Genomic DNA, 25,351 nt, shown 5'->3' on the forward strand with positions numbered 1-25,351 from the left:
GTATATCTGTATCTCACACTCTTGTCATGGTCCTGTCTATCAGTCTGCCTGCTAGACTGTGAACTCCCCAAGAACAAGAACTCCCCAAAGCCTAATACAATGCTTAATGCATGGCAGTGGTTTGGCAGATGTTTGTAGAATGAATGGATGAATGGATGGGTGGATGGATGAATGAATGAACAAGTGAATGAGTGAGTGAATGCCTGAAAAGGTGTACTTTAAAGGAAGGACATCCCTAGTATAAACAGTGTTTCTCAGTTCCACTGCCCACACATTTAGAGTAGTTTTCTTGGTCAATATCTTGTATAAACAGAAAGAAAATATTCTGTAGCACAAAAAGAGAAAATCCTACATATTGGGAAAAATGACAAGTGTTCTATGAGACAAATTTGTCGTGTTTTTGAAAAATATTATAGTGAATTGCAAGATGCTTTTTGTTCATTGTTCTTAAATTTTATATATCTTGTAACTTAAATGAAACTTAAATGAAAGTTTAAAGAAAATCACCCCTAATCCTACTACCCCAAAACATTTAACTTTTGTGTGTTTTTCTCCTAATATTTCAGAAAGTTTTCTTAGTGAATAATCAGTTTTGCCCTGTTGGAGGGCTTTTATTTTTCCATTTTAAAGCCATTTATGCACAGCAAAGAGTAGGCATCTATTAGTAAATGAGTAAATCAACCATTTTTCTAAGTTTCTTCATAGCTCTCATAATTAACATTCTATGGCTTCAAAATATTCCATCCTGTTGCTTTCGGTTTTAGCCTTTACCCTTTAGTAGGACCTTTGTATTTTTTTCAATTTTCTGATATCATCATGGGTGTTTTATGAACACCTTTATGCAGAAACATCTCCTCTTTTAATTATTTTATTTGGATAAATTTCTTCAAGAAATATTGATGGATTGAAGATTATAAACATTTCAGTGGCTATTGATGTAGTATATTTTTCCAAAAAGTCTTTCCCAAGAGTTTATACCAAGTTACAAAGTCATTAGCAATATATTGAGTGTAACAGTTTCTTCATAGTCTTGCTAGCATTTTCTTCTTGTTTATAGGATTCATACATACCCAAGGTAAAGGATTTTAAAAATACATATAAAGCATAAATATATATAAAGCATAATACAGACCAACACCAATCTTTTTTAATTTATTATTGAAGTTAGATTGCTATGTTTATGTTTATCCTTCTTTTTAAATATAGAATCATATCATGAACATTTACCTGTATCATTATAAGTTTATGATTTTTAATAGCTACATAAAATTACATTGACTTATAGTTTGCTATTTAACTAGCTGCCTATTATTAGAGATTAAGTTGTCCCTGGTTTTTCACTACTCAAAATAACACTGAAATGATCACCTTTCTGAATAAAATTGCATCTGCATTTCAAATTATTCCTTGTGCTTAATCCCTGACAATAGAATTGATTGGTCAAAAGTATTAAAAATGTCATATTTCCCCCAAAGGTTTTTTATCTATTTGTAGTGCTGTCAACCACAACTTTACCAGAATTGGATGTGTGTGTGTGTGTGTGTGTGTGTGTGTGTGTGTGATTGCTATTCTCTGTCTCCATTAAAAAAAAATAATTTGATCATTTTCACCACAGATTTCTATACCTTTTCTCCATTTATCGTCTCCTGTCATCCTGTACAGATCCTCCAATTCACCTCTTTAGGGCTAAGACTAACACTTTAATCTCAACTAGGAAGGAAACCAAAAAAATTATTTCAAATCAAATTCAGAAATCACCTGCAGCAGCCATGTCTTTGATCTTATTCAGCCGTAGAATAAATTCTCTCTGTTCTCCCTAATTCGACTGGGAAATAGACCAAGGTTTTTTGTTTGTTTGTTTGTTTTACATTTATTTATTTATTTATGGCTGTGTTGGGTCTTCGTTTCTGTGCGAGGGCTTTCTCTAGTTGTGGCAAGCGGGGGCCACCCTTCATCGCGGTGCGCGGGCCTCTCACTGTCGTGGCCTCTCTTGTTGCGGAGCACAGGCTCCAGACGCGCAGGCTCAGTAGTTGTGGCACACGGGCCCAGTTGCTCCGCGGCATGTGGGATCTTCCCAGACCAGGGCTCGAACCCGTGTCCCCTGCATTGGCAGGCAGACTCTCAACCACCAGGGAAGCCCTAGACCAGGGTTTTTAAAGTTCACCTGACTTCCTTGTAAATATGATTTCCTGCATCAGCCAGGCCTGAGTCCTGGTGAACCTAACAGGACACTGGTCTCCAATCACAGATTCCGAGAAGCTAATGCTCCGTCGCGTGCCTGACTGCGCCCCCTTCTTCCCTGCCTCTCTCCCCCACAGGCTCCCGCTGCCCTGGCTCCTGTACACCGTCGCTCACAGGTTCCAACCCGTGGCCGTCAGCAGCAACGGCCTCTTCTGCGCCATCGTCCTCCTCTTCATCATGCTGCTCTTCGTCATCCTCTCCATCGCCCTCTGCAAATGGAGGATGAACAAAGTGCTGGGCTTCACCATGTTCGGCCTCTACTTTGGGTTCCTCGTGGTCAGCGTCCTCCTGGAAGACAGAATCCTCATGTGCCCCGTCTCCATCTAGCAGGAAAAGCCATATCTTAGGCCAACAGCATGGACTGTCCCCCCCACCCCCACTCAGGGTTGTAGGCTCCTTGACCTCCGCTGGCACACAGCCCTGGGCATTTCAAGTGTTCCTCTTTGGTGGCTTTGACAGGGGATGGCTTCGCGCTGGGCCCACTCACTTCTTGGGCTGCTCCCACCCTTGCCTCCTGCACTGGCTCCATGCAAGAGACAAAGAGATCCCAGCATTTGGGGCTTCTCTGCCTGCACCGCTGACAGGTACTCCTCGCTGGCCGTTGTCATGATGCAAAGAATGACAGAGGTGATATATATACATATAAAATATATATATTATGTATAGATGCACACGCACACACCCCTGCCTGGTCCTGTATTATACCTCTCCTTCCACACCTATAGAGTAGTACATACCTGTATACAAATACAAAGAAAGAAAAATTATAAATATATATATATAATCGTATATATATATATATATATAAATACAACTGCATCTTTTCAGGGATAGCTCTAGTATATTTCTAGTACCTATTTGAAGAGGGGCATCAACCTTCAGTCTGAGCTTTACCTCTTAAGTGCAAGAGGTGAGCTAAGAGAATCATTGCTGTGACCTTCAGCCTACCTTGGACATACTGGGATTCTGCCCGGTACGGTGGATATTTTAGGAAAGTAGGTTGCACGAGGGAGGGCTGGGCGGAGAGGGCCTGTAGGGGCCCTGAAATGAGCCCTCCAAACTATTCCCACAAGCCAAACCGGGAAGACCGTCTCTCCATCCCAACTGGGGTACACTCTCTGAAACCCACAGGGTTATTGGGACATTCAGAGGTAAAACCCAGGCTGGGTGGATACTGGTTTGGGGCAAGGGGGAGGTGACCAGGGTTGGGTGGGGGGCGGGGGGCTTATATATTGCCCCAGCATGCAAGTAGAAAATATGATTGCAAAGCAAATTAGTGCTCTTCTAGGACAGCTAGATTATATAAACTGAACCTATACTGTTCCAATGCATGTCCCATTATCATCAAAAGAAGGGGGACAAGTTTAGTTGTGATTGTCATTCAGACATTATTTTGATGCTAAGCGCATCAAAATGCCTGCCAAGAGAGCCTGGATATGTACTAAGAAATACCATCCAGTAGAGGCGCTCAGTGGGACTTGCCCCCTAAGGACGTGGTTCTTTAATGCATCTTCCAGTGTGGTCATAAAGGCCTTCAGTGGCTGAAGAAAGAAATCATTGTTCCTCCAACCAATAGAACTAGATTGACTCTGATCAATACTGCTTGGATTAAGGCAGCTTCAAGATGTTTGGAAAGGCGTTTGTTAACTAGGAAGTTTTCTGAGACCTGTGTCTAGTGGTGCCAGGACCAGGATTTGGTTAAAACCCATGCACCATGGGTGTCTCTCCTGCCATCAGGACCCCATTTGGGACTCTTTCTAGCTCACAGAGTACACTGCAGACTACACTCAACAGCTTCTTTACACTGGCTTCAAGCCAGTCACGTCAAGGATCTGATTTTCAGAGCATTCAAGGGACATCTTCATTTCATTCATTCAGTGCCCCCAAGTTCTATTTGACATTTTGTGTATGTCAAAAGAAAATAAAACCAACAGAGAAAAAAGATTAGGTGGACTAACTTACTGAAAAACATGCAGAGTTTTTCATTTCCCCAAATCATGCTTCCTTATAATCAGTTGAAAGAGTAAATAGAGGATGGCGCATTATTCTGTAGCCATCCTGCATCTAAGTTGGCACACACCATGGCTTCTCTCCAGTCTGTTGTGTCACTGATGCTGCTATGATTTTGCGGTGAGCACGTCCCTCCTAACACAGGGAGACAGGATGCAGAACTCACAACTGAATAAAGATAAAGGTCAAGCTCAGCATTCCTTCCACAAAACCTCAGCCCCCTCCACAGAGCATGGCAGTCACAGGCAGTGCCCATCATTGCTCTTCTGAGCGGAGGCCCAGTGGGAAAGCAAGAAGCCAAGATGGCTGCCACCCAGGAGGCCAGCTTCCCAGTCTCTCCAACTTTGCAAAGTCGGGTGTTCAGTTGTGTGAGAGAGACCCACGTCTCCTTCCTCAAGGGCAGGATTTTGTGTTGAAGCAAGAATTCGTGTTAGTTCCTCTGAGTGAAAGAGAAGGAGTAAGTGAACATTGAGTTAAAAACCCTGATGGTTTTCCCTGTGCATTACTTGAAGGGGAGCAGAGTTGTTTATTGCATGAATGTGTATGATGGACTGGTTTGTTGTGTGAAAGAGGGTTTGAGTAGGTGACTCTGACTCAGTTGCAGATTGACTATATAAAACCAGAAAGGAGGAGGGAGGTCCAGTGCAACCCTGTTCTTATTCCAGCCCTTCCCCACACTCGCCCTGCCTCCTCACTCTTTCCCGTTCATTCCCAGCTCACGGTGAAGACTCATCGAAGCAGCCACAGAGCGTTTGACTTGCCTGGGAGCTCCCTTCCTAGGGAGTGTTGTCAGTCATGAAAAGTTGCATTTGAGAAGATGCTATTTCTGAGCCCAGTTCCCACCTCAAGGGAGTGCAGTGTTGGCTCACTGGCCAGTATGCAGGCACCTCCCTGCCCCTGCTTGCCCTGCTTGCCCCTGCTTGCCCCCTATAAGTTGTCTGTGAGGTTATGTGTTGGGCTTGGGTAAACCCAGAGAGAAGTGTATAGGATGCAACAGTGGATCTTTAAAAGCGTTCAAATCATTAACATAATTATAAGAAAGAACTTTCCACAACATGGTTTTCTGAGTAGTTCATCTCTAGTGCCTGTGTAAATACATACATAAATATATATCTTCATACCAAATCTATATATACACACACAATACCACTTACATCATCACCCTCTGACCCAATTACATCCAGGATTCAAAAGCAGGGAGCACCAAAGTTTGCCTTAGTGAAGGGAAAGGAAAAACATGCACACCAACAACCAAAGGGAACATTTCCTCCTGATCTCATAAGGTTTGTTTTGTGCACAAGTACATACAAACATACACACATGAACCCTTCCTGTATATTTAAATGACCAGCCATATCCCTAATGGTGATGTAGAGGCAAAGAATGCACAATAGAAAAGTATAGGGGAAAAAAATTTAGACTACAGATACTCTCTTTGTTTCTCTGGAACAGGGTAAAAATATCAAAAATTCAAGAGCCAACCTCTTACTGTTCAATCTAAAATAAATGAGCTGTACGCAAATGGTTCCCTTTACCTGCAGCAAACCAAGCAGGTCTTAACTTGCTGTCACCTCCCCTGTCACCCTAGGCAGCCTCAGGACAGGAGAACGACTTGGTTCATGCCGAGAATACCCAAATAGACCCTTCTCAATTGCCTCTGGGAATGCCCACGCTGAGTTCAGCTGCCCTCTGAACCTGCCTAGACCCTCAAGAACTGAAGCTGGAGACGAGAAGGTTTGCATGCAGTTTCCCGGGCCTAAGCTGAGCCAGGCGGCAGCAGGTCAGGAAAACACAGTAACGTACACGGACTAAGGGGGAGGGTTGCTTATCAGTTTGGCTGATGCAGCAGAACTTCCTAAAGCCTTGCCCAGAAGATTATAAAAAGAGGCAGGGACTGTTTCATATTTGGGAAAAATGCTTTGTAAGGCTTCTCACAGGTGTCAGCTGACAGGGGCCATTATAATTTATTTTCTAGGGAAGACGTGAATCAGGTGTTTGGAGGCCTTTCAGCAAAACACAGCTGCTTTGCTGATGAGACACTTGATGATATTAATGTACATCAGTGCTGGGCAGGGAGAGAGTTGGCAAACTCCCCACCATTGCTCATAGCTCTTAAACTCCTCTGTGACAAGGCTGAGCTATCAAGGGAAGCCCTCCACCCAAGACCACCTTAACAGAAAGCCGACCAGGGAAGTGACAGCAGATAGATAGAGCTGCTGGCCAGATAGACAGCTGGAAAAGATGGGACTAACGTTAACTGCTCTGCTGAAATTGCTGGGTTGGAATATCTGACGTGGGTCTGAATCCAAGCATGTCAGAAAACTGCAATATGCTTTCTTCCCTACATCTACCAACACACGCACACGCACACGCACGCGCACACGCGCACACACACACACACACACAAGATTATGAGCATGCCATGATTCCTTGCACCTGGACAGATTGCTACTCCAATAATTAAGTGGCTAGTAGTAATTAATTGGATTGTTACAGCCCTGTTCCAGAAGAAATAAAGGGAAACTGTTCTCAGGGTGATTTCTGGAAAGATCAACTGTCTCCTGAAAGCTTGTTATAGAAGCTGATGCTCATTCTTGCTAAGCCAGATCTCACATAACCACCTGGCTTAATATTTTTAAAGACGCATGCTCAACTCCTGTGCCTCCCTCAGCAAGACTGTCTTCAATTAGTAGGTGAGGGCTTGTCGTGAAGAGAAAGTTAGTGAAAAAATAAAAAATAAGGAAAAGGAAGAAAGGGGAAATTAACTTACTTTTACCAGGATTCCCAAGAAAGCAAATATCACATTGATATATATCCCTATGTCGTTTTAAATAATTACAAATTGCAGGCTTTTTTACCCAATTACAAAAGCCTATATAGAATCCCAGATAAAAATATGTTCCCCTCTCAAGAAGACATTGGGAAGAAAGGTAAGGGCCTCCACTCCACTATCTATTTAAGGTTAGCTCCTTGCCTCTCTAGCTTTGTGTTTCGTTTTTTAATCTCACAGCTTCCTATTCATTGAAATGTCTAGCAAACAAGAAAAGCAAGAAAGGCACACTCAGAGCCAGCTGAACTCCAGTACTTTTCGTGAGATTATGCTCTTTTTTTTCACTTTACTGGGAGCTTTGAAAAGGCACAGGCAGGACTTCCCTGGTGGTGCCGTGATTAAGACTCTGCACTCCCAATGCAGGGGACCTGGGTTCGATCCCTCGTCAGGGAACTAGATCCCACATGCACGCTGCAACTAAAAGTTCACAGGCCACAACTAAGGACCCTGCCTGCCACAACCGAGACCTGGTACAACCAGATAAATATCTTTTTTAAAAAAAGGCACGGGCTGCAGCACAGAAATCACCAAGAGCCTTTAGGTGTCTGTAGAAAACACGGGTGCACTCATGTTTGTTATGGAAGTCACACATGCTTTCCACCTAGATGCCCCCCAGTGTGCTCACTGCCTTTCCCCACCTTCCTCAACGCACAGGGCATCGGCCTTGCTCAGCACCACCTGATTTCCATCATGGTCTTTAGTGGCAGTTTTTTTTAAACGAAGTGAGAGAAAGCTACAAAGGGCCCAGGAATCCAGAAGTCAGCCAGTTTTTTAGAGAGAAAAAGGAGCCTCTAATTACGACTGGATAGACAACTCTGTTCAAATTAGCAAACAAATAGTGGGGACACTATGGAACACCAAATTATCTAAGCCAAAGCCCTTCCACTAAATGATTGGTTGGCAGACTGGAAAACCTTAAAGAATTTTTTTAAAAAACTGATAAAGACCTAAGTGTGAAAGAGTGCCATGGAATTGGCATTGAGTTTGCCAAAGGTTTAGTTCTGTTAAGAGCGCTTGTTCAACCCATCACCCTGATCCAAAAGACAGTCCCTTTGTAGGAAAGAAATCCTAGCATAGATGTTTCTGGTGTAACCCAGGTCCGTCACCTATTAACGTTAACCATCCGTGTCAGAAAAGTCTTCCTCCAGATTCACCCCAGCCCCTCAAGGTGATGAATTCACCTTTTTTTTTTTTTCTGTTTGGCAGAAAAGAGTTGCATCTGGGCACTCTTCACTATTTACCCCTGACAGAGCTGGGAGTCACCACTATGTGACCCTTTATCTATTTGCATCAAATGTTATCTTCAGATTTTTATTTCTGAGTCTTTCTCTCTAACCCTCAATAATTTTTAAGTTTTTCTTTACTAAGTCTTTTAAAATGCTTTATGTTGCTCTGAAATCATGGAACCTTTTGACTAGTCATGGCACAAGTATAAGGTCTGAATAGGGTGGAATGACAGCCTCAGACCCAGTGTTTACCCCCTGCTTCTGCACTCCTCTGTGCCCCTTACCTTTTAGAAAGTCACACTTCATTGCTAATTCACATTAATCTTGTGTTCCCTGTGACTTCCGTATCTTTCTCCAAGACATTCAGGTGAAGCGAGTGCATTTCTCAGCTTGCCTGGTGCGTTTGGATGGATGTTCTCACCTACCACCATGAGCCCCTCTCCCTTGGGCCTTACTGAGTCTCAGTTTGTTTCTTTCTAACCCCACTTCCAGTTTTCAAGTCTAGGTTGGGCCCAGTGCTTACTCCCCTTCCAGGTTCTCACCACCAGCCTCTCCCCTTTACTTGTACTTGGCAAGTCTAATGAGCCTTTTCTCCATCTCCGCATTAAGGTGAAGATAGAAAAATGCTAGCCCCGTGCCCCTAACAACTTACGTTTTGTGTAATTGACTACTTCTTGGGGGGTGGGGGGAGGGACTTCCTCCTAACTGATACTAAAATGCGAATAGAATTCACAACTACAAGAGAGTAGAGTCACAGAAATGCCTTAAAAGCACCAGCAGGCCTCGACTCAACACGTACTAACAGGCATTTATCCTCTGGTGAAAAGTCTGAACACTGATGCGGCATTGTCTTGAGGCCCTGGTGAGGTGAAGCTCACGGACTTCGTCTTTATGGTCATAATCCCACACCCAACAAGTACTCAGAATGGGGGAGACACCGCTGGAGATCATTCAGGAACTCTGGACCTGCACTTACCTGCACTGATTTACCAAAAAGAATCTATATTTTGGCTCTAAATAGGACATGGGGGAGATGGTTGGACCACCTCTCATCACCCAGTATTGCAGCGCATTTACTTCCTTGTGTGGTGGGTTGGCTGGGAATTGTAAGATTGTTGATTGGTGTCGTGGCCCAGGAAAATGGGGTACAGTTCACCAAAAGGCTGGAAATTTGCTCCTACATTCTCACTTATTGGGTTGCATATTCCTTTACAATGGATCTGGAAGTAACTAAGGCCTTGGGACTGACAGTTCTCGAAAAGCACTCAACTAACCAAAAGAGAATACTAATTTTTTAAATCGTGTCATCAAAAAAAGAGAAAAAAAAAAAAAAAAGGAACGAATGAATGAAGTCTGAATCCCCAAATAAAATAATTTTAAGGATGAAATTACATGCAGGAATTAAGGGTAGAAAATCCTTTGCCATTTAATTAAACAAATCTCCGATTCTTCTCATCAGGCTAAAACTGAAGGACAATGGATGCCTTTTGGGTTTTTTAATTTTTTAATATTGCACTTTATAGTATCAATACTTCATAAGAGACAATTGTCTTAATTAAAGCCATAAAATACCAATAATACATATATTCAGGGCTTCTGAATATAGTCAATCGATAAGCAGTCCATGAGTCACTCCTGTTTTGTATCGTTTGTTGTAAATTAGAGTTTATCTGTTCTGTTTTTTAAGGCATACAATTATTGTTCTAGACAATCCTAATCTGATAAATTTTAGATGTGTACTTTAATAAAACTGAAAATCAAAGAAATTGTTCATTTCACAAAAGCATTCTTCACTTTCAAAATAGCTTGTTAAATAGCAAGTTCCTTTAAATAGCAAGTTCTGATACTAAGTGAAAGTACTTCCTTTTTTAAGTTATAGATATACTGTTTTTCAGGAATCCATTTGTTATGTAAAGCAATATAGAGAGTGAAATGGATAATTAGCAAATATGTACTTGGAAAATTTAAGGTTTATTTGAGTTTTTATGTAAATATAGGATGGGTCTAAGAAGTTCCCTTATAAAAATGGCAAATAGAGATATACAGTTTATCAATAATTTATTATGCCTAAATTATAAACCTTCCTTGGGAGGAAAGCATATAAAACAGGAGACTTCATAATGCATTGGATTTTTTTTTTCCTTTTCTGCTAAACTACATAATTTCTGGCCCAGTATCATAGACTGCTTACACGCATGTACATGTAATGTACATGCATGTTGATGTCCCCACAACTAAAAACTTTGTTTCACTTCATCACAATTTTTTTATATGATTTGAGTAAAAGCTAAAAGAATGACTAAAAGGCACTTAATAGCCTAGAAATATCTACCACCTGGATACCTAAATTATCTCTATAGAGTAAACATGTGTGTTAAATTGACCAACCCCATCAATTTTATGTTTAATTGGCCATTTGCCCTAAAGAAAGATTGTCTGGATCCAGAGCCAGTGATGTTTCTGTTGGGGGCTGTTTTGTGGTCTGAAGCATCTCTCCACAGGGCAGAGACTCTCCATCTGGATGAGGGAACCTCGGTTGGGATATAATCCTGTTGAACCCCGCACACAAAGTTCATATTTTTGCCCTGCGTCTAGCCTGGATGTTTTTCTTCTGCTCCAGTTTGAAAAAACTCCAGAAGCAACAGCTTCCATCTCCAAGTAATCTGCAGTCTCAAAAGTGCCATCAAAGAGCAGCAAAAACTACCTTCCTGGTTTAATGAAGTGGCTGCTAGCGCTAAAGGAAAGATAAATTACACTTTTGTTCTTTGCATAGTGTTAAAACAGAGACCATGCTGTGAACACTGACCCCAACATAGGCATTGCCCTAGAACTCGTAAACTGTCTTTGGGACAGGTTACCTTACAAATATCAACGCCATTTTTGTAAAGGATCTTTTTAAGGATGGACGTGATCTCATGCTTCCTCTGTTTGCCTCCATTTATAAAGAAGCATTTTAACCTCTGTACCCCTACAAGAGTCCAGGTGATGCACTTCCAAGTTACTTTTGTCATTTCCCGTGTGTTTTGTTTACTGTGAGCAATTTTCGCTGGATGAGGAGATGTATGGAGATTTTGCGTCAGTTTATTCTCTGTGAATATGTCTGTACATAGATGGAAAGCTATATTTATTTGTACATAGTCTGTTTGGAGTAATGTGTTTCTGTCACACGGACTTCACTCTGATAAAGGGCGTTTCTTCACTGTGTTCATGTTACACTTTCCACACCTTTGTGGTTCTACTACTGGTAATCAACTCATAGAATATCTCACTTTATGTAACTAAGTCTCCTCGGTGTGAAAAGTAATAGTAATAAAACTATTGACTCAAAAGAAGTGTTGTTTTGCTCTTTCCTTGCCACCTCGGAGTCCCTGCCGCCATGGCCGAGGAAGGCATTGCTGCTGGAGGTGTAATGGACGTTAATCCTGCTCTGCAAGAGGTGCTGAAGACCGCCCTCATCCACGATGGCCTAGCACGTGGAATTCGGGAAACTGCCACACCCCAGCTTTGTGTGCTTGCATCCAACTGTGATTTGCCTATATATATGTCAAGTTGGTGGAAACACTTTGTGCTGAGCACCAGATCAACCTGATTAAGGTTGATGACAACAAGAAACTGGGGGAGTGGGTAGGCCTCTGTAAAAACTGATGGAGAGGGAAAACCCCCTAAAGTGGCTGGTTGCAGTGTGGTGGTTAAGGACTATGGCAAAGAGTCTCAGGCCAAGGATGTCATGGAGGAGTACTTCAAATGCAAGAAATGATCAAATTAAAACACTGGGCTCTTGTTCTTAAAAAAAAAAAAAAAGTGTTTTGGTTTTGGAATAATCCTTGCCTTCAGCTAATCGGGACCCTCAGGATCTCAAGAAATTGACAGACAGTTGTGGAAGTTTCACTGCAAGGACTCAAAGGAACAGAGGGCAAGCAGTAGTTACTGTTAATTATAACCATTTACGGGGTGCTTACTAATGTCATTTGAGCTTTCCAATGTCTGAGGGAACCTTGCGCGCTGAAAGGACTACTCTAACAATTGGCTTTTAATTAATTAAATATATTGAAAATTGTAAATTCAAAAGCCTAGTGTTCTCTAAGCCTTTAAATTCAATTTCGAAGTCTTGTATAAACCTATTACTTTCCGATAAAAATGAGAATTCAGACTCAGTTTTTTCTTTGATTACACTCAATTGACTGATAACTTTAAAAGACTAAATTCTAATGAACCCAATTTACGAATTGAATTCCCTCAGGAACTTTTTAAATTTTACACCTTTAACATACCCGATTCTCTCAAACACTCCAAAACCCTGACAGACTTACAAACCTAAAAAAACAAAATCTTCCTATGCACTTAAGCAATTCCTATTAATCTAATATATCAAACTTAAATAAAATATAATATACCAGGCTATCCGAAACATTTAAATGCCATTTACAATCTTAATAAAAGTCTACTACACCTTTAAAATCAATACCATGAGTCTAGTATAATTACACATTTCAAATTATATAATCAGATTATCTAGTATGCCAGATTTATTTCAAACACCTTGAAATACAAATACACACAAAATATCCCAAGGATTATAAAACTTATTCCTAAATCATACCAAAGTATTAACACTATGAATTTGATTTACTTTATTATCTGTATTTCTATAACGTCTTCCCAGGCTTTGAAAAGTCACCTCACTATGGAGCCTCTCTGGTAGGATAAGATGATGTAGGCTGAGTCACAATACCATTATTTATCATTTCGAGAATTAACCCAGAACATGACACATGGTTCCTACATACTACCAAGATGATTCTACTGGAGCCAAAAGGAATCATAACACTCAGGCTTTGAGTCAAATTCTGTCTTCTGTCATGGAGGGTCCCTTTCAGCTGGAATTTCATTTTGCAGTCCAATGGGCATCATTACCGTTACTTTATTTTTTCAATCTCTTTCAAAGTTTTGCCTCCTGCTTTGAGTAGGTGGATCCTGCAGCCCCACTGGGTCTCAGCCAGTTTTTCTGTACCACTGGGTTGTATTCTACTAATCTCTTTATCCCTTGATTGGATTCTTCATTCTGTTCATAATTTTTCTTGTCTGTTGTGACCACAATTTCCAACATTTTATTAACAGCTATGTGTCTACACTAATGCTAAATGCTTTGCATGCATCATTCCATTGAATCCTCACAACAACCCACTGAGTTGGTTACCATTATTATTCCCATTTTACAGACAGAAATATAAGACCTCAAGTGGTTAAGTAACATTCCAAGGTCACACATTAAATGTCAGAATTTTAAATTGAACTCTGTTATCCAAATTTCAACTCTTAGTCGTTACTTTTTACCTCCCCTGCCATTAGCTACATAATTACCCCAAGTTCCGGGATTACAGTTATGGAGCACACAGACCATTAGACAAGATGAGGACCCCAAAGTCAACCAAGTGCTTGGATTCTTTTCTTGGTTTTCCTAACCATACGCTTCTCAAGAAAAGGTATGTGCACACTAGCTGCATTTGATTGAGTGACCTTGGTGCCTCCATCACAGGATTTCTCAACCTTGGCACCATGGACATTTTGGGTTGGAAAATTATTTGTGATTATTAACCAAGATGGCGGAGTAGAAGGACGTGCTCTCACTCCCTCTTGCGAGAGCACCAGAATCACAACTGGCTGCTGGACAATCATTGACAGGAAGACCCTGGACTTCACCAAGGAGGGTACCCCATGTCCAAGGACAGAGGAGAAGCCACAGTGAGACAGTAGGAGGGGCGCAATCAGAGTAAAATCAAATCCCATAACTGCTGGGTGGGTGACTCACAGACTGGCGAACACTTATACCACAGAAGTCCACCCACTGGAGTGAAGGTTCTGAGCCCCACGTCAGGCTTCCCAACCTGGGGGTCCGGCAACGGGAGGAGGAATTCCTAGAGAATCAGACTTTGAAGCCTAGTGGGAATTGATTGCAGGACTTTGACAGGACTGGGGGAAACAGAGACCCCACTCTTGGAGGGCACACACAAAGTAGTGTGTGCATCGGGACCCAGGGGAAGGAGCAGTGACCCTGGGGGAGACTGAACCAGACCTACCTGCTGGTGGTGGGGGGTCTCCTGCAGAGGTGGGGGGTGGCTCTGTTTCACCGTGGGGACAAGGACACTGGCAGCGGAGGTTCTGGGAAGTGCTCCTTGGTGTGAGCCCTCCCAGAGTTTGCCATTAACCCCACCAAAGAGCCCAGGTAGGCTCCAGTGTTGGGTTGCCTCAGGCAAAACAACCAACAGGGAGGGAACCCAGCCCCACCCATCAACAGTCAAGTGGATTAAAGTTTTACTGAGCTCTGACCGCCACAGCAACAGTCAGCTCTACCCACCACCAGAGCCTCCCATCAAGCCTCTTAGATAGCCTCAACCACCAGAGGGCAGACAGCAGAAGCAAAAAAAACTACAATCCTGCAGCCTGTGGACCAAAAACCACAGTTACAGAAAGATAGACAAGATGAAAAGGCAGAGGGCTATGTACCAGATGAAGGAACAAGATAAAACCCCAGAAAAACAACTAAATGAAGTGGAGATAGGCAACCTTCCAGAAAAAGAATTCAGAATAATGATAGTGAAGATGATCCAGGACCTCGGAATAAGAATGGAGGCAAAGATTGAGAAGATGCAAGAAATGATTAACAAAGACCTAGAAGAATTAAAGAACAAACAAACAGAGATGAACAATACAATAACTGAAATGAAAACTACACTAGAAGGAATCAATAGCAGAATAACTGAGGCAGAAGAACGGATAAGTGACCTGGAAGACAGAATGGTGGAATTCACTGCTGCGGAACAGACTAAAGAAAAAAGAATGAAAAGAAATGAAGACAGCCTAAGAGACCTCTGGGACAACATTAAACGCAACAACATTCGCATTATAGGGGTCCCAGAAGGAGAAGAGAGAGACAAAAGACCAGAGAAAATATTTGAAGAGATTATAGTCGAAAACTTCCCTAACATGGGAAAGGAAAGAGCCACCCAAGTCCAGGAAGCGCAGAGAGTCCCATACAGGATAAACCCAAGGAGAAACACGCCGAGACACATAGTAATCAAAGTGGCAAAAATTAAAGACAAAGAAAAATTATTGAAAGCAGCAAGGGAAAAATGATAAATAACATACAAGGGAACTCCCATAAGGTTAACAGCTGATTTCTCAGCAGAAACTCTACAAGCCAGAAGGGAGTGGCATGATATACTTAAAGTGATGAAAGGGAAGAACCTACAACCAAGATTACTCTACCTGGAAAGGATCTCATTCAGATTTGATGGAGAAATCAAAAGCTTTACAGACAAGCAAAAGCTAAGAGAATTCAGCACCACCAAACCAGCTCTACAACAAATGCTAAAGGAACTTCTCTAAGTGGGAAACACAAGAGAAGAAAAGGACCTACAAAAACAAACCCAAAACAATTAAGAAAATGGTCATAGGAACATACATATCGATAATTACCTTAAACGTGAATGGATTAAATGCCCCAACCAAAAGACATAGACTGGCTGAATGGATACAAAAACAAGACCCACTTTAGACCTAGGGACACATACAGACTGAAAGTGAGGGGATGGAAAAAGATATTCCATGCAAATGGAAATCAAAAGAAAGCTGGAGTAGCTATACTCATATCAGATAAAATAGACTTTAAACTAAAGAATGTTACAAGAGACAAGGAAGGACACTACATAATGATCAAGGGATCACTCCAAGAAGAAGATATTACAATTATAAATATATATGCACCCAACATAGGAGCATCTCAATACATAAGGCAACTGCTAACAGCTATAAAAGAGGAAATTGACAGTAACACAATAATAGTGGGGGACTTTAACACCTCACTTACACCAATGGACAGATCATTCAAAATGAAAATAAATAAGGAAACAGAAGCTTTAAATGACGCAATAGACCAGATAGATTTAATTGATATATATAGGACATTCCATCCAAAAACAGCAGATTACACGTTCTTCTCAAGTGCGCACGGAACATTCTCCAGGATAGATCACATCTTGGGTCACAAATCAAGCCTCAGTAAATTTAAGAAAATTGAAATCATATCAAGCATCTTTTCTGACCACAACGCAATGAGATTAGAAATGAATTACAGGGAAAAAAACGTAAAAAAGACAAACACATGGAGGCTAAACAATACGTTATTAAATAACCAAGAGATCACTAAAGAAATCAAAGAGGAAATCAAAAAATACCTAGCGACAAATGACAATGAAAACACGACGACCCAAAACCTATGGGATGCAGCAAAAGCAGTTCTAAGAGGGAAGTTTATAGCTATACAAGCCTACCTAAAGAAACAAGAAAAATCTCAAGTAAACAATCTAACCTTACACCTAAAGAAACTAGAGAAAGAAGAACAAACAAAACCCAAAGTTAGCAGAAGGAAAGAAATCATAAAGATCAGAGCAGAAATAAATGAAATAGAAACAAAGAAAACAATAGCAAAGATCAATAAAACTAAAAGTTGGTTCTTTGAGAAGATAAACAAAATTGATAAGCCATTAGCCAGACTCATCAAGAAAAAGAGGGAGAGGACTCAAATCAATAAAATCAGAAATGAAAAAAGAGAAGTTACAACAGACACCGCAGAAATACAAAGCATCCTAAGAGACTACTACAAGCAACTTTATGCCAATAAAATGGACAACCTGGAAGAAATGGACAAATTTGTAGAAAGGTATAACCTTCCAAGACTGAACCCGGAAGAAACAGAAAATATGAACAGACCAATCACAAGTAATGAAATTGAAACTGTGATTAAAAACCTTCCAACAAACAAAAGCCCAGGACCAGATGGCTTCACAGGCAAATTCTATCAAACATTTAGAGAAGAGCTAACACCTATCCTTCTCAAACTCTTCCAAAATATTGCAGAGGGAGGAACACTCCCAAACTCATTCTACGAGGCCACCATCACCCTGATACCAAAACCAGACAAAGATGTCACAAAGAAAGAAAACTAGAGGCCAATATCACTGATGAACATAGATGCAAAAATCCTCAACAAAATACTAGCAAACAGAATCCAACAGCACATTAAAAGGATCATACACCATGATCAAGTGGGGTTTATCCCAGGAATGCAAGGATTCTTCAATATACACAAATCAATCAATGTGATACACCATATTAACAAATTGAAGGAGAAAAACCATATGATCATCTCAATAGATGCAGACAAAGCTTTCGACAAAATTCAACACCCATTTATGATAAAAGCCCTGCAGAGAGTAGGCATAGAGGGAAATTTCCTCAACATAATAAAGGCCATATATGACAAACCCACAGCCAACATTGTCCTCAATGGTGAAAAACTGAAACCATTTCCACTAAGATCAGGAACAAGACAAGGTTGCCCACTCTCACCACCATTATTCAACATAGTTTTGGAAGTGTTAGCCACAGCAATCAGAGAAGACAAAGAAATAAAAGGAATCCAAATTGGAAAAGAAGAAGTAAAGCTGTCACTATTTGCAGATGACATGATACTATACATAGAGAATCCTAAAGATGCTACCAGAAAACTACTAGAGCTAATCAATGAATTTGGTAAAGTAGCAGGATACAAAATTAATGCACAGAAATCTCTTGCATTTCTATACACTAATGACGAAAAATCTGAAAGTGAAATTAAGAAAACACTCCCATTTACCATTGCAACAAAAAGAATAAAATATCTAGGAATAAACCTACCTAAGGAGACAAAAGACCTGTATGCAGAAAATTATAAGACACTGATGAAAGAAATTAAAGATGATACAAATAGATGGAGAGATATACCATGTTCCTGGATTGGAAGAATCAACATTGTGAAAATGACTCTACTACCCAAAGCAATCTACAGATTCAATGCAATCCCTATCAAACTACCACTGGCATTTTTCACAGAACTAGAACAAAAAATTTCACAATCTGTATGGAGACACAAAAGACCCCGAATAGCCAAAGCAATCTTGAGAACGAAAAATGGAGCTGGGGGCATCAGGCTCCCTGACTTCAGACTATATTACAAAGCTTCAGTAATCAAGACAGTTTGGTACTGGCACAAAAACAGAAATATAGATCAATGGAACAGGATAGAAAGCCCAGAGATAAACCCACACATATATGGTCACCTTATCTTTGATAAAGGAGGCAAGCATATACAGTGGAGAAAAGACAGCCTCTTCAATAAGTGGTGCTGGGAAAACTGGACAGGTACATGTAAAAGTATGAAATTAGAACACTCCCTGACACCATGCACAAAAATAAACTCAAAATGGATTAAAGACCTAAGTGTAAGGGCAGACACTATCAAACTCTTAGAGGAAAACATAGGCAGAACACTCTATGACATAAATCACAGCAAGATCCTTTTTGACCCACCTCCTAGAGAAATGGAAATAAAAACACAAATAAACAAATGGGACCTAATGAAACTTAAAAGCTTTTGCACAGCAAAGGAAACCATAAACAAGACCAAAAGACAACCCTCAGAATGGGAGAAAATATTTGCAAATGAAGCAACTGACAAAGGATTAATCTCTAAGATTTACAAGCACCTCATGCAGCTCAATAACAAAAAAACGAACAACCCAATCCAAAAATGGGCAGAAGACCTAAATAGACATTTCACCAAAGAAGATATACAGATGGCCTACAGACACATGAAAGAATGCTCAACATTGTTAATCATTAGAGAAATGCAAATCAAAACTACAATGAGATATCATCTCACACCGGTCAGAATGGCCATCATCAAAAAATCTACAAACAATAAATGCTGGAGAGGGTGTGGAGGAAAGGGAACACTCTTGCACTGTTGGTGGGAATGTAAATTGATACAGCCACTATGGAGAACAGTATGGAGGTTCCTTAAAAAACTAAAAATAGAACTACCATACGACCCAGCAATCCCACTACTGGGCATATACCCTGAGAAAACCATAGGTCAAAAAGAGTCATGTACCAAAATGTTCATTGCAGCTCTATTTACAATAGCCAGGACATGGAAGCAACCTAAATGTCCATCGACAGATGAATGGATAAAGAAGATGTGGCACATATATACAATGGAATATTACTCAGCCGTAAAAAGAAATGAAATGGAGGTATTTGTAATGAGGTGGATGGAGTTAGAGTCTGTCATACAGAGTGAAGTAAGTCAGAAAGAGAAAAACAAATACAGTATGCTAACACATATATACGGAATCTAAGGGGAAAAAAAAAAGGCCATGAAGAACCTAGTGGCAAGACGAGAATAAAGACACAGACCTACTAGAGAATGGACTTGAGGATATGGGGAGGGGGTGGGGTGAGATGTGACAGGGTAAGAGAGTGTCATGGACATATATACACTACCAAATGTAAAATAGATAGCTAGTGGGAAGCAGCCGCATAGCACAGGGAGATCAGCTCGGTGCTTTGTGACCACCTAGAGGAGTGGGATGGGGAGGGTGGGAGGGAGGGAGATGCAAGAGGGAAGAGAAATGGGAACATATTGTATATGTATAACTGATTCACTTTGTTATAAAGCAGAAGCTAACACACCATTGTAAGGCAATTATACTTCAATAAAGATGTTTAAAAAATAAAAATAAAAAAAAAATAAAATAAAATCTATATCATTTAGATTAAAAAAAAAAAAAAAAATCTTCCAACAAACAAAAGTCCAGGACCAGGTGGCTTCACAGGTGAATTCTTTCAAACATTTAGAGAAGAGCTAACATCCATCCTTCTCAAACTCTTCCAAAAAATTGCAGAGGAAGGAACACTCCCAAACTCATTCTATGAGGCCACCATCACCCTGATACCAAAACCAGACAAAGACACTACAAAAAAAGAAAATTACAGACCAATATCACTGATGAATATAGATGCAAAAATCCTCAACAAAATACTAGCAAACAGAATCCAACAACACATTAAAAGGATCATACACCACGATCAAGTGGGATTTATCCCAGGGATGCAAGGACTCTTCAATATACGCAAATCAATCAATGTGATACACCATATTAACAAATTGAAGAATAAAAACCATATGATCATCTCAATAGATGCAGAAAAAGCTTTTGACAAAATTCAACACCCATTTATGATAAAAACTCTCCAGAAAGTGGGCATAGAGGGAACCTACCTCAACATAATAAAGGCCATATATGACAAACCCACAGCAAACATCATTCTCAATGGTGAAAAACTGAAAGCATTTCCTCTAAGATCAGGAACAAGACAAGGATGTCCACTCTCACCACTATTATTCAACATAGTTCTGGAAGTCCTAGCCACGGCAATCAGAGAAGAAAAAGAAATAAAAGGAATACAAATTGGAAAAGAAGAAGTAAAACTGTCACTGTTTGCGGATGACATGATACTATACATAGAGAATCCTAAAACTGCCACCAGAAAACTGCTAGAGCTAATTAATGAATTTGGTAAAGTTGCAGGATACAAAATTAATGCACAGAAATCTCTTGCATTCCTATACACTAATGATGAAAAATCTGAAAGGGAAATTATGGAAACACTCCCATTTACCATTGCAACAGAAAGAATAAAATACCTAGGAATAAACCTACCTAGGGAGACAAAAGACCTGTATGCAGAAAACTATAAGACACTGATGAAAGAAATTAAACATGATACCAACAGATGGAGAGATATACCATGTTCTTGGATTGGAAGAATCAACATTGTGAAAATGACTATACTACCCAAAGCAATCTACAGATTCAATGCAATCCCTATCAAATTACCAATGGCATTTTTTACGGAGCTAGAACAAATCATCTTAAAATTTGTATGGAGACACAAAAGACCCCGAATAGCCAAAGCAGTCTTGAGGGAAAAAAATGGAGCTGGAGGAATCAGACTCCCTGACTTCAGACTATACTACAAAGCTACAGTAATCAAGACAATATGGTACTGGCACAAAAACAGAAACATAGATCAAAGGAACAAGATAGAAAGCCCAGAGATTAACCCACGCACCTATGGTCAACTAATCTATGACAAAGGAGGCAAAGATATACAATGGAGAAAAGACAGTCTCTTCAATAAGTGGTGCTGGGAAAACTGGACAGCTATAGGTAAAAGAATGAAATTAGAACACTCCCTAACACCATACACAAAAATAAACTCAAAATGGATTAGAGACCTAAATATAAGACTGGACACTATAAAACTCTTAGAGGAAAACATAGGAAGAACACTCTTTGACATAAATCACAGCAAGATCTTTTTTGATCCACCTCCTAGAATAATGGAAATAAAAACAAAAATAAACAAGTGGGACCTAATGAAACTTCAAAGCTTTTGCACAGCAAAGGAAACCATAAACAAGACGAAAAGACAACCCTCAGAATGGGAGAAAATATTTGCAAACGAATCAACGGACAAAGGATTAATCTCCAAAATATATAAACAGCTCATTCAGCTCAATATTAAAGAAACAAACACCCCAATCCAAAAATGGGCAGAAGACCTAAATAGACATTTCTCCAAAGAAGACATACAGATGGCCACGAAGCACATGAAAAGATGCTCAACATCACTAATTATTGGAGAAATGCAAATCAAAACTACAATGAGGTATCACCTCACTCCTGTTAGAATGGGCATCATCAGAAAATCTACAAACAACAAATGCTGGAGAGGGTGTGGAGAAAAGGGAACCCTCTTGCACTGTTGGTGGGAATGTAAATTGATACAGACACTATGGAGAACAATATGGAGGTTCCTTAAAAAACTAAAAATAGAATTACCATATGACCCAGCAATCCCACTACTGGGCATATACCCAGAGAAAATCGTAATTCAAAAAGACACATGCACCTGAATGTTCATTGCAGCACTATTTACAATAGCCAGGACATGGAAGCAACCTAAATGCCCATCAACAGACGAATGGATAAAGAAGTTGTGGTACATATATACAATGGAATATTACTCAGCCATAAAAAGGAACGAAACTGAGTCATTTGTTGAGAAGTGGATGGATCTAGAGACTGTCATACAGAGTGAAGTAAGTCAGAAAGAGAAAAACAAATATCGTATATTAATGCATGTATGTGGAACCTAGAAAAATGGTACAGATGAGCTGGTTTGCAGGGCAGAAGTTGAGACACAGATGTAGAGAATGGACATATGGACACCAAAGGGGGAAAACTGTGGTGGGGTGGGGATGGTGGTGTGCTGAATTGGGCGATTGGGATTGCCATGTATACACTGATGTGTATAAAATTGATGCCTAATAAGAACCTGCAGTATAAAAAAACAAACAAACAAAACAACTAATACTAAACTTTCATTGGGTTATTTGTATGGAAATATGTTAATATAAATGTTTCAGACATTACATGAAATTTCTAAAAATCTTATATTTGTATTTGTATGGAAATATGTTAATATAAATGTTTCAGACATTACATGAAATTTCTAAAAATCTTATATGTTCTGGTATAATGTTATAAGTCATAATCCTAGTTATTACTTTAAAATGTATATCTCAGAAATAACTAATTTTCTTGTCAACTGCATTATTATGAACTTTCATCAAATCTTTAACTGTGGTCATTTTTAAGTCTTTTGTTATTTACAGACAGTTCTGGGTGTACTCTGATGCTTTTGCAAATATGTTCCTATAAAAGGGTTTCATCTTCAAGAAATTCATGGAAAAGACTCTGACAAGTACAGGTTTCTGGTAACTGACTGTACTGCTGAACTGAATGAATAAGCATTTTCAGAACTCTAATGAAAAACTGATGAACTCATAGCAGTGCTAAAAAAAGATCAAGATGAAAAAAAAATTAATTACATGGGACTGAGTGAACTGATGAGGATGAGTATAATTTTTGTGACTTTCTGTCTGAATTAAAAAAAAAAAAATCCCACAAGGTCTCAGAGGCAAAGAATATACAAATCAATTTTCACTGCAAAGTAAAGGAGCTGTTACAGTGGAGGATTACTGGACTGAATGTCAATATTATGACATAGTATGAGTGTGTTTCATGTTTGGTAATTGTAATCATTGTTGCTTTTGTTGTGGTCATCCATGTACAATGCTTGGTGTCAGTCTATTTATCTCTTGTAAAAATAAAATACAGTGTGTGTGTGTGAAAAAAAAAAAAAAAAAGAAAATTATTTGTTGGTGGGTGCTGTCCTGTGCATTGCAGAATGTTTAGTAGTATCACTGGCTTTTACCCGTTAGGCACAAATTTCAACAAACAAAAAAATGTCTCCAGACATGGACAAATTACCCTGGGGGTAGGCTGGGGTGGGGCAAAATTGCCCCAGGTTGCGAATGACTACTGTTCTATCAAATAGAATTTAATCCACTGCCTCAAGATGGCTGGAATTCAGCCAATGGCTGCCCTTTCGGTCTTCTCTCTTTCCCTTTCTCTCTCTGACACACACACACACACACACACACACACACACACACACACACACACCCCACCTCCCATGCTTCACCCCCACCTAAATGCAATAGTGCAGAGGTAAAACTTCAAGCAGGAATAACCTGTTTGGCATTATTCCTCAAATGGTCTCTGTGTGAACAGCAGACTACTGAAGCTTAGGCTATGGGACTCTTTCGGCCCATTCCACACAAATGGGCAGTTTACCAAATACAGTTTGGGTTTTAGAGGTCCTCCTCTCTTGAGTCTCTGGGTCTCTCCCTAAGCAAAGCTTTGCCGACCTCTTAAGGAATTTCTGCAATCCACAACCATGGAAACAGCACATCCCCAAAGCCATGCTCCAAAGTGACCTCTTCAATGAACGTTCATTGGTATTGTCCTGATAGCTGGATTTCTCCCGGAGGAAGATTTAAGGTCTTTTCTCTGTCAGCACAGCTGATGGGCTGAGGGCACATGGCCAAGTTTAAGAAAAACTTGAAATCCACACACCTCTCATTTCCCTTCCTTCCAAAATGAATCTCACTTCTCAGAGATGAGGATTTAGCAACTGCTTTATGTTTAGGGAAAAGGTACAAGGCATTTTGACACTGTGTTCAACCCAGTGATATTTAAAAACTCGGGGGTGTGCCCTTGATGGTATTTTTGATCTATGTTTGAAAATGTAAATATTTTTATCAGAATTATATGAATGCTGATTTCATTAATGCTGATTTCAGGCAATATTCATTAGGTTGATTAAAACCCTTGATCAGTTATCTATAGAGAACAATTTCTTTTATTTTATTTAATTTTTTATTTTATTTAATTTATTTTTTTATACAGTAGGTTCTTATTAGCTATCAATTTTATACACGTCAGTGTATACATGTCAATCCCAATCGCCCAATTCATCACACCACCACCACCCCCCCGGTGGCTTTCCCCCCTTGGTGTCCATACGTTTGTATAGAGAACAATTTCTAACTTATCCTTTCTATTTTATTGAAAATTTCCAGGAGGCATTGCTTTCTGTATAAATTTTAAGATAGGAACTTAGTTCATCAATTAAATTTAGTTTTTATATCCATATTAAATTTTTTACCAACCGTAGGTGCTATTGGGAATCTTCTCCATTATTTCTACTGAACCCAGTTTTTACTGGTACAGTTTTACCGATCAAAAAGATTTGAGTTTTCCATCCATTTTTCATCCACAACTCTATAACAGATTGCACTCTTTGGAGGTTATGTTGCTAAAGAAAAAGCCATAACATGCACTGGAATTGCTGTATTTTTCCAGAATGTCTTTCTCTTTTTCAGAGGACTGTTTTTGGGGGGGTTTTTTTGGAGGGGGAGGTTAGGCAGGGTTGTTTTTGGGTTTGGGGGGGTTTGGGGGTGTTTTTTTGCTGCGCCGTGGGGCTTGAAGAATCTTAGCTACCCAACCAGGGATTGAACCACCCACGCCCTCGGCAGTGAAAGTGCAGAGTCCTAAGCACTGGACTGCCAGGGAATTCCCCAGAGGACTGGTTTTTTTGTTTGTTTGTTTTTTGTTTTTTAAGTTTGGCCACAGTGAAGATTTTCGGCAGTGAAAACACCTGATTTCCTACAGCACAGCAGCCCTGCTTG

General features: G+C 40.0%; 1 protein-coding gene and 1 pseudogene across 4 annotated transcripts in view; both read left to right on the top strand.

Moving 5' to 3' along the window:
• The window catches only part of SLC24A2 (solute carrier family 24 member 2), a 244,445-nt gene extending 235,935 nt beyond the window's left edge, over nt 1-8,510 (top strand). For all 3 annotated transcript variants that reach the window (XM_082401000.1, XM_082401002.1, XM_082401001.1), the window contains one exon: nt 2,319-8,510. In XM_082401000.1, coding sequence (XP_082257126.1) covers nt 2,319-2,568 — 250 coding nt within the window. In that variant the 3' untranslated portion in view covers nt 2,569-8,510. The remainder of the gene's footprint in view (nt 1-2,318) is intronic.
• A 3,166-nt stretch (nt 8,511-11,676) lies between these two features.
• On the top strand, nt 11,677-17,549 carry LOC309632936 (small ribosomal subunit protein eS12 pseudogene; annotated as a pseudogene). Its single transcript has one exon. The product of its transcript is annotated as a small ribosomal subunit protein eS12 pseudogene (transcript).
• Nucleotides 17,550-25,351: the final 7,802 nt, after the last annotated feature.

Source organism: Balaenoptera borealis (genome assembly GCF_965194805.1).
Source record: "Balaenoptera borealis genome assembly, chromosome: 8".
Taxonomy (NCBI): Eukaryota; Metazoa; Chordata; class Mammalia; order Artiodactyla; family Balaenopteridae; genus Balaenoptera; species Balaenoptera borealis.